Below are 17,741 nucleotides of genomic sequence, written 5' to 3' on the forward strand. Positions count from 1 at the left end.
AGATGCTGAGTTTTATGTTTTTAGAAAAAGACAAGGCTGGGCGCTCACCTTTAAACACACGCACTCTCAGGAGGCAGAGGCAGGCAGATCTCTGTGACACCAGCCTGACCCACAGAGCCTACATAGTGAATTCCAGACCAGCACGGCGGCATAGTGAGACCCTGTCTTAAAAAGAAAGAAAGAGAAGAAAAAGACAGCCATCAGACTCTTTTCCTGGCACTAGTAAGAAGCTATCTTCTGGTTTTGCTTATTTTTTTTTTAAGGATGGATTTATTTATGTATTTACTTATTTACTTATTTATTATATGAGTACACTGTCGCTGTCTTCAGACACACCAGAAGAGGGCATCAGATCCTATTACAGATGGTTGTGAGCCACTGTGTAGTTACTGGGAATTGAACTCAGGATCTCTGGAAGAACAGTCAGTTCTCTTAACCACTGAGCCACCTCTCCAGCCCTGCTTTTGCTTGTTTTTATTGCATTTATTTTATTTTATTTTATTTTATTTTATTTTACTTTATTTCTGTCCCTGCTCTGAAGCACTGTTCCTTTTTCCGGCAGAGTCCCTGACTTCAGGGCTCCATCAGGCCGCACTCTGTTCATGCTGACCCTCTGCTTCTGTGGTCCTTTGCGACTTTCAGCATTCTCCCTCCACACCAGGATCCAAGGGCCTGCTGCACCCCTGCTCCAGCTTGTCCCTGTTTGTGTGCGGCCCTACCTCTTCACACACGATAGGGGAACTGGACTGGGTGTTCAGGTTTCACCCGTTGCCTGACTTGGGTGGCTTCTTCCTACCTTTTCTATCAGTTAATGGAGCAGCAACTATCTTTTTAACCTAAGGCTGGGTACCCAACAGTGACCAAAAGCGGGCAAGGGAGATGAAGCGGTGAGGAGCTTGGTCAGTCTGCTTTCTCACATAGATGATTTTTTAAAAAGATGTGTGTTATTTGTGTGTGTATGAGTGGTTTGCTAGTTTCTGTGTAAGTGCACTGTGTGCCTCCCTGGTGCCCATGGAAGTCAGCAGAGGGGTCAAATCTTCTGGAACTGAAGATACAGATGGTTGTGAGCCACTGTGTGGGTGCTGAGAATCAAACCTGGGTCTCCTGCAAGAGCAGCCAGTGCTCTAACTGCTGAGCCACATCTCCAGCCCTGGAAAGGTGAATTCTAAAGTGCACATACCTCCTTTTCTTTTTTATTTACTTTGGCCAAGGAGTAGAGCAAAGTGGCCCCATCAGCTTCCCCCATGTGTTGAAACAGGAGAGGCCTGTGGAACCGGTCTGTGAACTGTGTGGGGGCGGAGCCACACCCCGGACTGCCAAGGCCCTGTGTTCATAGATGTACATATGCAAGTATACACACACGTACACACATACAGCATAAATGTGCGCATATACGTACAGACATAAATATACTAGAAACCACTGGCAGACGCAAGCCGGGCTCACCCCCTTCACAGAGTAGCTATGACTTCAAAGGAAACATGAGCAGGGGAAAGATTAAAGCCGTGCTCTTGGGCACCGTGGTGTATTGGTTGTATTGCTTCCAATAATTGAGAATTGGGAATAACTAGACCACGATACAAATTAGAGAGTCTTAAAGACAGCTAATAGGTAAATGAAGTGGGTTCTTGGAGCCTAGATGGACCAAAGGACTCCTATTGGGGTTACTCCACAGATAGGAAGCCTTGAGGTGGTGGTGTCAAGAGACTGGCCTGGGGCTGAACCCAGGGGCAAGCACCTTTTATCTGTAGTTTGAGGCTTGGGTTGTTTGTTTGTCGTTAGGCAGGGTTAGGCAGGGTTAGGCAGGGTCTCACTTGTAACTTTGGCTGACCTGGGAATGACCTGGGGCTAAGCAGGATGGCCTCTTTACAGCCCTTACAGGGGCTCTTGGCTTTGCTTTTTGTTTTGTTTTGTTCTAGATTTATCTTATTTTATGTGTGAGTATTCTGCCTGTGTGTGCACCCTGTGCACAGGCTTGGTAATCAGGAGAGGACGTTGGATCTGGAACTGGAGTTCCGCGTGGGTGCTGGGATTCAAACTCAGGTCCTGTAAGAGCAGCAAGCGCTCTGATCCGCTGAGCTATCTCTTCAGCCTCAGTGTGGCGTTTTGTTTTGTTTTTGTTTTTTTAAATAAAAATATAAAGTTTAACATTTTCAAAATTTTTATATATCAAGAACATGAGGGCTGGAGAGATGGCTCAGTGATTAAGAGCACTGACTGCTCTTCCAGAGGTCCTGAGTTCCATTCCCAGCAATCACATGGTGGCTCTCAACCATCTGTGATGGGATCTGATGCCCTCTTCTGGTGTGTCTGAAGACAGCTGCAGTGTACTTATATATAATAAATGAATAAATCTTTAAAAAAAAAAAAAGAACATGAAGCCCTCTGGAATAAACATCTTTTGATATTTATATATTTACATATTTGTTATGGTAATATTAATCTTATTTCAAAACTCTCCAGGCCAGGAGGCTGCAGACAAAGTCCAGCAGTAAAGTGCGTGTGCTGCTCTTACAGAGGACCTGAGTTGGTTCCCAGCACCCACACTGGGCGATGTGTGGCCTCCTGTAACTCTGGCTCTAGGGGTATCCAATGACTGACCTCCAGTGGTACCTGTACTCATCCACATATCCGCACGCACACACGCATGATTACAACTAAAGAAAGAACCGTGAGTGGGGAGGGTTGTGGGATAAAGAAAGAACAAAGACTTTTCAGTGTGCTGTTTGCTTTTCTGCATAGATTTCCTGTCAAGGAAGACAGAAGACTTTTTAATGAGACATTCTAACTGCATGGGAAACACTTGTGTAAAATACCAGGGTACAGGGTTGTGTGAGTCTAGCTACACACATCTTCAGTGTGCTTTTAAAAGATAGGAAACACAGAGATCTTGTGCTTTTTCGGGGATGAACCGATGGCGTTTCTTTTTCTCTGTGTTTACAAGGTTGTTTTGTGGTTAAGGGTTTTCAGTGTTTTTCTTACTGGTCCTACTATGGCGAATCTTAAACGTGAGACCATTCTGTAGGTGATGTGGAGTGCTGTCTGCCAGCTTTGCCACCTCCTGCCCACAGAGAATAGGCACCGCCACGTCTCTCACTTCAGTGTTCTCCTTGGTGTTCAAGTCCCACCGTTCCAACTCTGCTACAGGAATAACTCAGTGGGAAAGGAACACTGCGGCTCCTGCTAGCCCCCTTGCCATCACAGCCCTAGCGTGCCCTCGTCTTCTGTGGAACTCATGTCCTTCCTCTGCTCCTCTTTTCTTTAAAGAATAAGTGCACAAAGGCTTGCCCACCTGAATAAGTGCCTGATGAACTTTAAGTTAGGCAATTTCAGCTATCAGAAAACCCCTCTGAAGTTAGGAGAGCTTCAAGGAAACCACTTCACTGTCGTTCTCAGGTAAAGTACCACAGTGGGAGTGTGCAGAACTGGGGCTGGGGGGCTGGGGTGGGAGTGTGTGTGTGTGTGTGTGTGTAGGGGCGGGGGGGGCGGCTGCAGAGCCGGGACTGGGGTGGGTAGGGGTTGGGGTGGGAGTCGGGTGCAGAGCCGGATTGACAGCAGGGCTCCAGGAGTCTGCATATGTGTCGATTGGGTACGGGGTGCCTGGGTCAGAAGAGCAAGGCCTATAGGCGTGAGGATCAAATACTGTGTAGTATTTTCCCTGATAAACGGTCTTTGTCCCTCCCTGCAAAGCTTCCCTAGCCTTCAGAGCTCTGTGTCCTTCGGACTCAGGTTGAAAGATAGAGAGCCTGTGATCGGGTTTGTGTGAGGTGCCTAGAGTGGACACAGTCATAGAAAGCTTAGAGCTGGCTCTGGGAGAGTTATTTGTTGCTCTAAGTTTCAGTTTGGGATCAGGCACAGCTGCACATACGTGTAATCCCAGCACTCAGGAGGCAGAGGCAGGAGATGATGACACTGCCTTCAAGGTCAGCCTGGTCTACATGGATTGCAGACTGGCCAGGGACTGTATATATTAGCAAGAGTGTGCAGAGTGAGTGAGTGAGTGAGTGAGTGAGTGAGTGAGTGAATTTGGAGACGGTGAAGAAGTTTGGGAACTACTTAGTGGAAGGTGCTGCACCATATTGCACATGGCTTACGCTATAATAATTGGTACTGAAAGCTGACTAAAACGAGGTAGACGCTGGTGGTGCACACCTTTTACCCCAGCGCTAATGATCAAAGCAGCGGAATTGGAGTGAGTTTGAGGCCAGCCTGGTCTACAAAGCAAATTCCAGGACAGCCAGGGCTAGACAGGGAGACACCTTATCTCAAAAATGGCAAATTTATATAATCACATTAATGAAGCAACAAGGTCTAGGGAGGGAGATAAAAAAAAAAAGTTGAAATGTAGAACTCTCTTCTGGCATGCACCGTGAATGTGTCCGGCTGTCCGTCTTTCCTCGGGATAACTTGGGTCCCTGCAGGAATATAACGGGAACGGATGAACAAGTGCAGCAAGCCATGCATTCGCTGCAGCAGACCGGCTTCATCAACTACTACGGCATGCAGAGGTTTGGGACCACGGCTGTTCCTACGTACCAGGTCGGAAGGTGTGTGTTCAGTTCTCTAACGTTTTTTCATCTTTTTATTCGGGTTGTGAATTCTTTGTTTTATTTTGTCTCGTTTGTTGAGACATTCTCAATATTTAGACAGAGTAACATAATGTGCATGAGTACCTCACCTCAAGTCCCCTGCACCTTCAGCAGAGCCAGGAGTGAATACACGTGCATCCCTGGGTCTCATGTACAACACACACACTCACAATCATACACACACACTCACACAGACATATGCACTCACACACTCACACTCATATGCACTCACACTCATACAGACACAACACACACTCACACTCATGCACTCACACTCACACAGACACATGCACACACACACATATGCACTCACACTCACAGACACATACACACATTCATACACACACGCACTCATACACACTCACACTCATATATAATGCACTCACACAGGCACACAGACACAGTTGATAAAAAACGAGACCTAGGGCTGGAGAGGTGGCTCAGTGGTTAAGAGCACCGACTGCTCTTCCAGAGGTCCTGAGTTCAATTCCCAGCAACCACATGGTGGCTCACAACCATCTGTAATGAGATCTGATGCCCTCTTCTGGTGTGCATGAGGACAGCTATAGTGTACTCATATAAATAAAATAACTAAAAAAAAAAAAAAGAGAGAGAGACCTAAATTTAAATTTTTCCTCCCACTATTAAGTCAGTCCAGGGGGTCTCTTAGTTTTGGAGTTTTTATCTTTTCAATTTTCAAGACAGAGTTTCTCTGTTTAGCCCTGGCTGTCCTGGAACTGACCAGGCTGCCGTCCAACTCTGCATGTCTTTGCCTCCCAAGTACTGGGACTAACGGTGTGCGCCACCACACTCTGCTTCTCTGTTACTTTTTAACAGGTGAGTGGACACCAGTGAAAAACAGTAACACAAGGTGTGCACACTGTGATCTCTCTTAGCACATGGGTTGCCATTGATTCATCTTCCGTCTGCCCTTCCTCCACCCTCTCAAGAAAGCCCTAGAAGATAAAATGTGGAATTCAAGAGCTTGGTTCACATCTAGATGATAGGGAAACCCTCCGGGGTAAATTAGAGTGGAAATCTTATCAATAAATGCCTAAGTGTTCAGTGGGGACCCCACTGTCCAGCAGAGGCCTGCTATGGCGTAAAGTAACTGCCCTCCCGGGAGCTGGCACACTGGCGGTACACAGAGTGCAGTCAAGAACATTTGTTCGTGGCTCTGTCTGAGCAGTGAGAGGCAGGGGCTGCGCTTCAGGAGGGCTGCAAGCATGTGCTACTTGGACAGCCGTAAAAACAGTTTTTTCTGGTTCAGTGTTTCAACATCAGGTTATGTTTGCTTAGGGCTCAGTCTGCCATGCGGTGCCTCTTTCGAGCACTGTTGTAAAAGGAGAACTGGAAATATTTCTAGTTTTAGGCCAGACCCAGTGAGTCCGGGACAGGACAGCCCGGGCAGCACGGAATGATCCACGTGCTGATGCAGAGAAGGTCAGGAAGAGCAACCTTTAGGGCTGGAGTGTGGCTGAGCCTGCAGAGTGCATGTGTAGCATACGGGGCCCTAGACGAGACCTCCAGCACCTGGAGAGGGAAAATGCACCACATTCTCAGGAAAAACCCGAGGCATAATGACGACACTGGTCGCTGTGGGACAGAGCATCCGGGGAAGGCTGGTACCAGCCTACTTTTAATATTTTTAATTAACGTAGCAGAAGCAAAACCATGTGACCCTGTAGTTTTGTATCCCGAAGAATATTAGTATGAATAATTGCTCAATAAAGTGTTGTCAGACTTAACCCGGAAACAGAAGTTGCAGTGTTCCCCAACGTCTGCACGAGTTAGTTCAGATTTTCAAATTATTTGTTTCCACAACGTCAGACTATGTCCTAACCCTCAGAGAACTTACTGTTATCAGCGTAGGGTTTCCCAGCATTTAGTGAGACAGAAGATGAATTGTATCCTATATAAAGGCAATATAGGAAAAGCTATGCCGTTGTCCCAAAGGACAACCCTTACCTTTCCTAATGGTTTTTGTTAGTTAAATGTTCTAGTTGGTTTCATGGTTTCATGTGTACGTATTCAGTGGTGTTCTGCATATCCTCTGTCCTCACGCTCGCCCTCTCATCCCGGTCCTCTAACCCCAACCCCTCCCCCCCCCACTGCTTCCCCACTCTCATGTGACCTAGGTGTGTCCCTGAGGTTCCCTCGAGTTCTTTACAGAATCCTCGGTGCCTTAACGCTGAAGTAAGGGTGCATGAGCCCCACTCCATTCTATGATGGGGTGTCAATGGGCCCCGTTTTCTGGGGAGCTTGTGTGAATATTCACAGCTGCTGAGTGTTTAAGAATGCAGTCTGTCCTGCTCAGAAGTCGGCTCCCTCCCCGTGCCCACTCCAGCTTATACATTCTTTCCACTCCCTTCCTCTTTGATGCTCAATGGAGGAGATGATACAGATATCCCATATATGACCGGTCATTCAGAAACTGAATCCAGGTGTTCAGCAGAACAGATAAAATAATGTGTCTGTGTGGGTTTTTGTCGAGGTTGTGCATACTGAGTGTGATGCACATGGAGGCCAGAAGGGGGCGGCAGATCCCCTGGAGCTGGAGTTACAGGCAGCTGTGAGCGGTGGAGGTCATGACAGTCTGGTCCTATGCGTGAGAAGCCTTTTATAGTGGGTAGTGTCCACTGGATGTATTATCACTTTGCTGCATACTTTCAAGTTTAATACACTAAGAATTGTGACTCGAGCACGTAAAGTTTATCGTGCAAAGTTAACTAACGTAAATACTGTTTAATTCTAGAGCAATTCTACAGAATTCCTGGACAGAAGTCATGGATTTAATACTGAAACCCCGCTCTGGAGGTGAGAAAGATTTGTATAAAAATAAATCGCATAGAATGCATAGCTAGATATTCATGGCGTCACTTTAAGTGAGAGTAACTGCAGGCTGCTGCTGTTGTAAGCTTTCTGGACCCTCTATATTGAAATGTTTAAAGCTGTTTATTTTCACAGTGTTGCATATTGGATTGAATTTTAAAGTTGCACCCCAGTTTTAGCCCTTTATTCGTGCACGGTTGAGTGTACTTGAAGTAAATTGCTTTCTGTGTGGTTACTTCAAATTCCCTGACGTAGAGGAACTTACATGTATGTCTGCTTTGCTAAAGCGTAGTATAATGAAATACGTGATCTTGGCAAAGTACCTTAAGGATTTTCACAAAGTTGATTAAAGTTTTTCTGGGAAATCTCTTAAGACTACACTGTACAAGAGGGATTTAGCTGGTTTTTATTTTTATTTTTAAAGAAAGCGTGAAACTTGACAGGACAGGGACGAGGGAAGGAGAAGCTTCCTTCGGGGCTTGGTGTTTTCTGGATTAGCTGCTGTAATGATGAATCGTAACTCCGGCTGATGGAAAAGCCAGAGAGAAGCACCCTCGCCGGGGTCCCGTGTTTTTGCTCTTGCGTGACTGTGAGCGTCTTCATTACACAGAAACATGCTCCAGTTTTAGGTTCCCTATGAAGTGCGTTAGGCGATACCCAATTTCTGTTGGAGAGTTTGATCTTGGCTTCTCTCTCCTGCAGCTGAGAAGGGTTACTTGGTGAAATGCAGAGAAGAGTGGGCCAAGACCAAAGACCCAGCCTCTGCCCTCAAAAAGCTACCCGTCAAAAGGTGTGTGGAAGGGCAGCTGCTTCGAGGACTTTCAAAGTATGGACTGAAGAATATAGTCTCTGCGTTTGGCATAGTGAGTGCAATTTGTGGAGTCAGGCCTCAGAGGTGGTCAGTGCTTTTTACACACAATCTTAAAATGATCTCGAAGGAACAGCAAACAAGGATCCTTAGTGGTCTTCAGAGGAATTCACTAGTGTGTGCTTCGCTCTGATCCTGACGGGTGGTGAGCAGATGGGTGTGGGGAATGCTGGCAGTGTTTATTGAGACTGTAGGTGTTACCTGTGGAAAATACCTAATGTAGCCGAGTGGGATTTGAGAGTTCAGACCCCACCCACTGTGCGGTCATTTCTTTTAACACTGGTTTGCCTGCGTGCTCGCGCAGTGCCCAGGCATTTACTTGAGCGCACAGGAGTAGGTCAGGGCAACTGTGAGAGTCCCTTCTTTAGATTTTGTCCCTGAGGGTCAGACTCAGGCTGTCAGGCTTGACTCCGAGTGCCTTTACCGGATGGAAGTTTCTCCGTCATCCTGGCCCGACTGCACAATCATGCCTCTGTCATGTCTTCACTGGAGCTTTGCCCAAGGAAGGGAGTTGGACAGGAAGTAGCTAAGAGGTTGCCAGTGGGCTTTCAAGTATTGGTAAGCCCAGCCCACATGTGTGCGTGATTCAGGACACCTTAAAGTGATTTCCCAGCCCACATCAGGTCTAAAATGAGAGTTTCTTGTGTTAGAATTACCACGAAATGAGCAAAATGTCTGGGAAAACAGCACTTCAAGTGTTCAGAATTGGTTTTTTTTTCTGCTTTTCCGTTCTCTGCAGATACCAAGAAACAACCGCTTAATGTACATCCACAGCTACCAGAGTTATGTGTGGAATAGCATGGTGAGCAGGAGAATCGAGCTGTATGGGCTGAAGCCTGTGCCGGGGGACCTCGTGCTCAAAGGAGGTACGACGGGAAGCACTGTGATCAGGACTCAGATGTTAATTAGCATGGTGCTAATTAAGAAAGCGATGTGTAATAATTGGGAGCTAGAAGGGCCGCATGAGGTCAGGCTGCTAGTTTGTGAAAGAATATGTAAGTGTTTTGAATAAGCAGCTAAGTCTGAACTTAAGTATAGCAGAATGATATTGGGCCAGCATTGGCTAAAAGTCTTTACAAACGGTCAGTCTGGGGCTTCTAAGCGTGTCTACTCATGGATGTGTTGGTGTTTCCGAACGCTGTCAGGCAGTTTCTTCAGATGAACGCCAGCCTGGAGCTGACTGCACTGGTGAGCATGATAGAATGAGCCAAAGCGTTCACAGAGGAGAATGCTTGCCCGGCCGTGGTGGCACCCACACCAGGAGGCAGAGGTGGGATCTCCATGAGTTCAAGGCCAGCCTGGTCTACAGAGCTATGACTAGGACAGTCAGGGTTACAGGAGAAGCCCTGTCTTGAAAAGACGAGAAAGAGAAGAGAGGACAGGACAGGAAGGCTAGGATGAATCTAGAGCTTGGCTGGACTATAAAGAGCCCCGGCTGTTCTCGGTCCCCAGCACCCACCACCCACATGGTGGCTCACAGCTGTCTGTAACTCCAGTTTCAGGGGACCCAGCACCCTCTTCTGGCCTCCAAGGTCTTGCCCACACATGATGCACAGACATAAATACTGGGAAAACATTCATACACAAAAAGGGAAATAATTTTTTTTTTAAAAAGAAGTGCTAATATCCTGTCCACGATGAAATATTTACTGAGTGTCACCGTACAGTTTGCTGCATTGCTCTGTCACAGTACTACTGGCTACTGGGAAGCATTCTGATTTTATGAGATGTAGCCCCTTGCTCAAGGTCCCTCAATTGATTAAAAAACAAAACAAAACAAAACAAAAAAAAAAACAGCGCTCTAAGCGTCCCGGGCCTCTGCAGCTGAACACCTGTGCTTTCAATGCACCTGGATGTGTATAATTTTTAGGAACCTGAATTCATGGAAAATGTCTGTTCTTAACCTGTTTACTTGTGGACTTGCAGCCACGGCCACCTATATTGAGGAAGATGACATTAATAACTACTCCATTCACGATGTGGTGATGCCTTTGCCTGGCTTTGATGTCATCTACCCCAAACATAAAAGTAAGTTCCGTATTCGGGCCAAATAATATGATGTGATTGAGTATCCAACAGTATCCAAGATTGAACCAGAGGGGGAAATTCATACTTAGAGCTTTCTATCACGTTTTAATAGAGATTTAGCCTGCAAAAATAGCTGGATATGGTGCCTGATCCCAGCACAGGCTGACAGTTCTCTGAGAATTCAGGGGCTAACCTGGTTTCTAAATTGAACTGCAAGCCAATCAGGGCTATCTAGACAGCCCCTGTCTAGAAATTTAAAAGTTAAAAAGTGTATGTATGTATCTATACATACATATAACACACACACACACACACACACACACACACACACACACACACACACACACACACATAATACATTAAATGTATTAAGTATCTGTTGTGCAGGCCTTCCAGGAAGGAGTATGTTCAGGAGGGAACTTTAAATTAGAGCCCCCCCCCCACTGCAGTGTCATGGGCCTGTGATCTCCGGTGCTCAGACTAGAAAATGGCTTCATCCTGTCTGTTGGATGCCAGTCTGAGAGGAGAAAATGAAAAGTTAGGATGCTCTACAGTAAGTCCCACTCTCCAGACGTTCTGTCATTACCATCACTTTCGTGGATGCCCTCGGTGGTAGATTCAGGGGCAGAAAAAGAAACAACTCTGGGCCGTTTGGAAGAACTGACCCAACACTTACTCCCAGCCTGTGGACAATGTATTTTTCTGTCACAGGGCCAGAATTCTGCCCACTAACGTTACATCCTTGACATTTTGTAGCGATTAGGACTGAAGGGTAGTGGCTGATGGGATGCCTCTAGCCAGGTGGTTGAGTAAGTCCTCCACGTGGCTCTGCCTCCAGTGCCTGTACTGACTGACTTTCTGAGGAGAAGGCAGTGGACAGGAGCGAGAGGATGAGGAAGGTAGGGAAGGACTGCCTGCTTCTCTTAGAAGCGACCGAGGAGAGGGTATAAAATGCTCTCGGCTGCCATGAGGATCCATTGATTCTGCCTGTTCCTGGGGTGTTTGTTACCTTTTTCTGTCTGATGCAGGCTGAACACAAGTAAGGCTTCTCTGGTCCTAGGGGCTTCCTTGCTCTGTCTCTGAAGGCCCCCTCCCTCCTGTTTGCCACGTGACTGACCTCCATGCCCAACTCGAATATCTTGGTTTTCTCTCTTCCTGTTCTCCTCCTCCTCCCTCTGGATGGCTGCTGAGAGCCACAGCTTGTCTTTGGGGTTCTGTGAAGTTCTGATTTGGCTCATGCTTTTCAGAAGAGTGAGGGAGCCTTTGCTTTCGCCAAGACCCTCCTGGCACAGACAGCATAGAGATAGGGAAGGTGCCTGTGAGAGGCCTTGGCTTACTTGATGATTATAGCTAGTGAGGAGTCCCGGGCTACCTGTATGCTAGAGACAGAGAACCAGAGAAGCCATTGGTCTGTCCAGTCAGCGCCTTCAGGTACAAGAACCTAGGGTCTGCTGGTACAAGCTGTGAAGTCTGGGGGCAAGAGAAAAATAGTGTCTGAGGTCTGGAAAACAGGAGCTCACCAGCCTTTCTTCTGCCTTTCTGCTCTGTTCAGGGCATGTCCACAGGAGAAAAGAACCGGGTGACATGCTAATCATTGAGGGAAGTGGACAGGAACACAAGCAAGGACACATGCAGGAGCTGGAGGGATGCTGCTTACAGGATTGCTTCCTATGACCTGCTCAGCTTCCTTACTTAGACAAGCCAGGACCCAGTCCAGGGGTCACCACCCACGGTGGGCTAGACCTTCCTACATTAACCAGCAGTCAGGAAAGACACACCACAGACTCCCACAGGCCAGTTTGATGGAAACAATTCCCTTCTCCCAGGTGACAATAGTTGGTGTCAAGTTAACAAAACTAATGGATACTCCAGGTGTCCATTAGAGTACACCAATGTACACCAAGTGTCCATTAGTCAGGCTTGATTCCCTGAGCCAGCTGTCACAACAGAGAAAAAGTCCGTTCCTCCTTCTTCTTTCTTATTCCTCTCAGTACCGGGAACTTGGCTGGCTCTAATAAGAAAGAAAATTTGAAGAACTCTTGACAAAGCCATTCACGAAACCCTGTAGTCACGGGCGGGACATACCCTACTAGATGTAGTTGAGCTTTTGGATCTGTAACATGGGCACGGCTAGCACCCGGAAGTCTTCTTGCCTTGTCAGTGTACTTGCAGCATTTTGATAGCTAACTTGAATAAAGAAATGACTGACGGTATTCCTAAATCTTGCCATACTTGTATGATGAGGTTCATGTTAGTAATAGGGAAAGTGAGAGTCACAGAAGCCAGGGAATGGAGTCAGGCCCAGCAGTCAGATCTTCAGGCCTTTACCTTAGCACGGGGGAGCTGAGGCAAGAAGGTTCATTAGAGGCTCCTGAGCTACATGGCAGTATCCTAGAGCCGTGGCCCAGGAGTCAAGGGAGTCTGTTAGTCTTCACAGACAGTTGAAGTTCAGTTCTCAGCACCCACACTGAGTGGTACACGTTTACCTGCAACTTAGGCCCCAGGGGATCCAGTGCCTTCCATAGGCATCCACATGAACGACGTATATATGCATACATACAGATATGCAAGCTTTTGCATAAACAAAAGTGAAAAATGTTTTTAAATCATGAAAACAAATTCAGTTTGATGGTAGCTTAGAAAAACTTAAGGGCCTAGAAGGCTGTGTGTGGTGACTCACACCTTTAATCCTAACACTGAAGAAGTCTAGGCAGGAGGATCACTGAGTTGGAGGCCAGCCTGCCCATGTAAGTTAGAGACCAACTAGGGATACATAGTGAGACCTTGTCTCCGAAAAAGAAAAACTACTAAGGGCCAGCAAGATGGGTAAAGGCATTTGCTGTATGAAAATTTGGTAACTGTGTTCAGTTTCTAGAACACATGTGAATCAAGGAAAGGCCCTCCACATGTGCCCTATGCCCATGTACAGAACCGTCTCTCTCTTACACACACACACACACACACACACAAACACACACACGCACTCACACACACACTCTCTCTCTTTCTCTCTCTCTCTCTCTCTCTCTCTCTCTCTCTCTCTCTCTCTCTCTGAGCTAGGCCTGCTCTACAGAGCTAGTTCCAGGACAGCCAAGACTACGCAGGGAAGCCATCTCTCGAACGATTAAAGAAATAATATGTGGGGCTGGAGAGATGGCTCAGCAGTTAGGAGCACTGACCGCTCTTCCAGAGGTCCTGAGTTCAAATCCCAGCAGCCACATGGTGGCTCACAACCATCTGTAATGGGATCCAATGCCCTCTTCTGGTGTCTGAAGACATCAACAGTGTTTTCGCATACATAAAATAAATAAATCTTTAAAAGAAAAAATTTGGGGGAAAAAAAAGGAGTTAGGTGTTACTGTTGAATCCTCTTGGTCTGGGTCAGACAAAACCAAAAATGTCAAAGGAGAGACAGTTGAAGGAGCCAGAGTCAAAGGAAAGGCCCGACAGTACCAGAAGTGTGGTCACATGTGGAGCACAGCTAATCTACCATGTTCCAGACAAGCCAAGGGAGCACGCAGGAAAACAAGCCTGTTTGCAATAGAAGGGACCTTCTAATATGTTCTCATGGAAGGGATTATTAGAAAACTCTCCTGGGGGCTGAGGTGACCAGGCCTGGGTCTCCTATTTTTTTTTTCTTTTTTTTTTTTTTCTTTTTTTTTTCGGAGCTGGGGACCAAACCCAGGGCCTTGCGCTTGCTAGGCAAGCGCTCTACCACTGAGCTAAATCCCCAACCCCTGGGTCTCCTATTTTTAAACATTTCGAGTCATTGTATAAATTGTACTGAGGAAGTCCATGTGAAGAGGCCTTTTGAAGTTGGCGTGGGAACTTTATGCCTCAGTCCCTGTGACTGATTACATACATAAAACCACAGGGTGGCTGAAGTAAAGTGGGAGGTACCTTCGGCCTGGTCACTGTGTCACTAGAGTTAACCAACTTTGTTATCGGTATTTCTGGTAGCATTAGTTGAATGCTCGTTGAGGGTCACCTGCTGACAGGCTGCGTTCCAATGAACTGTTTGTGTTTATATTAGTTAGCGAGGCCTACAGGGAAATGCTTGCCGCAGACAACCTTGATATTGACAACATGAGACACACGATTCGAGATTACTCCTTATCGGGGGCCTACCGAAAGATCATCATCCGACCTCAGAGCGTCAGCTGGTGAGTGAGAACTGAAGCAGAGCTGGGGCCTTCTTTAGGATCACGAGGTTTTGCGTTGTGTGTGTGTCTTTCTTTGGTCAGAACCTAGCATATAAGGCTCCATAGTGGTCACCTGTACTTATTACCATGGTAACCACTGCCACTTGCCTGTACTTGTTACCGTGGTAACCACTGCCACCTGTCTTTGTTTTTCAAGTGTTCAACCAATTAGAGTTGGCTACAATCATATAGTGAAAGTTGCTTCTCTTACATGTTGTTAGAATCCCTGACTTACTGAAGAGATACACAGAAAATGAACTTTCTTGCCTTTCTCTGTTAAACTTCCATTTGCCTCTGTAGCTAGAGAGATGGCTCAGCAGTTAAGAGCACTGGCTGCTCCTCCAGAGGACCCAGGTTCAATTCCCAGCACCCACGTGGCAGCTCACAATGGTCTGTAACTCCAGACCTCCTTGGGCACTGCACACCTGGTGCACAGACACACAGGCAAGCAAAACCTTCATACATACAAAATAAAATGAGAGTAAAAAAAAACATTTTAAAAGATACCTTTGATATTTATATTATTTCCTCATGTGTCTTAACTTTAAAATGAAGTCCTGAACTAGTTGCCCATTTCCAGGAATTTCTCTTTCCCGCTTTCTTTTCCTTTCCGGGTTGTGGCCGTGAAGTAGGCAGAGTCGGAGGTTACCATCCACACTCTGGAGAGCGGTCCCTCTCAGGAGAAGGTGGTGGCATGGCGCCCACGGTGGAGGAGATGCAAATGTCACCTTTACTTCCACCTTGCCCACACAGAGTGACGCCTACCATGCTAGGGATTGCAGTCCACATCCTTCCCACTGCCTGATGCCATTTGCGTTCTACGATAAGGCAGTGGTGAAGTGTTGTTACCATAGTCCTCCCATAGTCCTGTCTGTTCCTGGGGAGGCCTGCCAGGCAGCTTGTGTGTTTTCCTTGCTCAGCAAATGGGGATAGCAAGACCTGCGCCCCTTCTGATGCCCATTCACGCTCACCTTTCTGTGTTTTGAAGGGAAGTGGTTGCATACGATGATCCCAAAATTCCACTTTTCAACACGGATGTGGACAACCTCGAGGGGAAACCACCACCAGTCTTTGCTTCTGGTAAATCAGTACAACTCGAAGTGTTTTCTTGTGGGTCTTCACGTGTCAGAGGATGATTTGGGGGGTTGGTTCTCTTCACCCTTTGGGTCCCAGGGATCAAATTCAAGTCACCAGGCTTAGTGGCAGGTGCTTCTACTTGGAGGGCCACTTTGCCAGCCCCGCCTGCCCTGTTTATCAGGGTTCCTGAGTAAATCACCACACCCCCGCTGGTCCACACACTCCTGTGTTCTCATTTTGTGGTCTCATTCTCTCTGAGGACCTGAGGAGTGGAATCTTAAAGAAACAGGCATAGCTTGGGGTGGGGGGTGGGGGTGACGTTTGGTCAGCCTGCAGCTACGCGATCCGCCTTTGACTGCGCTCTGTTTCTCTCCTGGCAGAAGGCAGATACAGGGCTCTGAAGATGGACTTCTCTCTTCCTCCCTCTACTTACGCCACCATGGCCATTCGAGAAGTGCTCAAAATGGACACCAGCATCAAGAACCAGACCCAGCTAAACACGAGCTGGCTGCGATGAGCAGTGGGTCTGAGTAGTGGGTCGCTCAGAGAGCGGATGGACGGATAGACAGATGCAGACCTGCTTCCGACCTGTTCTGTTCTTTTTATGTGCTGACTCATGTTTGGGATATGAATCTTTTATAGTAAAGAATTATTTGTATTTTGTAAAGTTTGTATCAGCTTAAATACTTTGCAATATTTGTACACATGTACAAATCCTGAGGATCCTAGTTATAGCTCAGAAAATTAAAATTGGTCAGAATATCCCTTAGGTGCTTAAATTCTAGGACAGTTTCAGCTTTGTGGCTTTATAAGAATAAAGGGGGGGTTGGGGATTTAGCTCAGTGGTAGAGCACTTGCCTAGCAAGTGCAAGGCCCTGGGTTCGGTCCCCAGCTATGAAAAAAAGAAAAAAAAAAAAGAATAAAGGGGGACTTTGGTTTAAAGTTGCAGTTTTAGGTTTTGCTGTGCACCTGGAGTACAAACAATTTTATGTTTGTGGTGGGGTTATTCAGTGGTTCATGTCAGAGCTGATGCAGCAGACAAATCTGGACTGGATTAGTACTGCACACTTAACACGCAGTACTCATGTTGGTTTCAATGATAGCAAAACGTCCACAGGCTCAGGTAAGCGTTTATATACAGCTTGGCTCCCAGTGCCTTTCTGGGTAGTCTGTCAGCATCTTTCAAGGGGAGCGGTGCCCTTGATAGAAGTCTGTAGCTTTTATTGGGTGCAGTCTGATTTTACTGATTTTACTGTAGGTGCCTTTTACTTTCAGAACCCTTTCCACTGGACTCAAAAGTACATAGTGACCATGGAGAAACTCTGGAAAGCTGAGAAGGGCTCCTGCTTTCATCTGCAGCTGCTTAAGAATCTCCATCACGGTCACTGCAGAAATCCCTCCTCCAAAAGGATGCAAATGCCTTTCTGGAGTTGTGGAACATGACTCTAGCCAGTTTTATTTTCTATCATTTCTAAAAGCAAATGTAATAAATATTTTTAAGAACTCCTTTCTACTAACTATGTAAATAAATAAATGTTCTAAAACTGAGTGCATGTAAAAATCTTGTCGCTGGCTAAAGGGCAGCAAGGTGCTCGCCAAGTGGGCAGTCTTCAGATGCGGCATAGCAGTGTCTCCTTTGGGTATGGGGTGTGAGACTCATACACAGTGTCCACTGGGGTGGCTGATTCATGGCCAGGATTCCAGGTCGTCCCTCCCACAGGGTCGCTCCCTGGCCTCCTCTGTGCTTTCTGGAGTGAAGGAAAGGCCTGGAGTGAGAGAACAGCCATCAAAGCACAAGTGAGAACCAATAGTGCATTTGTCTTCCCTGCTCTCCTCACACTGGCCACGCTGCTGAGGCAGCAAAGGAGTGACTGGCCCTTCCGGCCGACTCACACCTCTAGGGACCCCAAACGTAAGTGCCCATATTTGCCGCAGCCCAGATTCAAGTAGTATGCAAACAAAAAGTGTTTTATTCTGCAGAAGTCCAGCACACTGGGGTCTGCCATCTACAAAGAGAGATCCCCAAGAGAGCTCACAGGACCAATTTAAAGTACCTGAGGGGAATTCTGGGGCAGGTGACTTTCATCTTGCTCCATCTCTAGGAATATTCCATAACCATTGCTGGGGCCTAGGGGCATGGAGTCT

At 46.8% G+C, this 17,741-nt stretch overlaps 1 protein-coding gene across 5 annotated transcripts in view; it reads left to right on the top strand.

The window, feature by feature from the left end:
* Pus7 (pseudouridine synthase 7) overlaps positions 1-17,144 on the top strand; it is a 40,995-nt gene extending 23,851 nt beyond the window's left edge. For 2 of the 5 annotated variants that reach the window (XM_039107224.2, XM_039107225.2), the window contains 9 exons: positions 3,268-3,396; positions 4,422-4,547; positions 7,345-7,406; positions 8,124-8,284; positions 9,029-9,155; positions 10,216-10,317; positions 14,351-14,480; positions 15,508-15,599; positions 15,977-17,144. In XM_039107224.2, the coding sequence (XP_038963152.1) occupies positions 3,268-3,396; positions 4,422-4,547; positions 7,345-7,406; positions 8,124-8,284; positions 9,029-9,155; positions 10,216-10,317; positions 14,351-14,480; positions 15,508-15,599; positions 15,977-16,113 (1,066 nt within the window). In that variant the 3' untranslated portion in view covers positions 16,114-17,144. Of the gene's footprint in view, positions 1-3,267; positions 3,397-4,421; positions 4,548-7,344; positions 7,407-8,123; positions 8,285-9,028; positions 9,156-10,215; positions 10,318-14,350; positions 14,481-15,507; positions 15,600-15,976 lie in introns of those variants that run through there. The other 3 variants (NM_001170589.1, XR_005503174.2, XR_005503175.2) reach the window with 3 other exon arrangements.
* Positions 17,145-17,741: the final 597 nt, after the last annotated feature.

This window comes from Rattus norvegicus, chromosome 4 (assembly GCF_036323735.1).
Source record: "Rattus norvegicus strain BN/NHsdMcwi chromosome 4, GRCr8, whole genome shotgun sequence".
Lineage (NCBI taxonomy): Eukaryota > Metazoa > Chordata > Mammalia > Rodentia > Muridae > Rattus > Rattus norvegicus.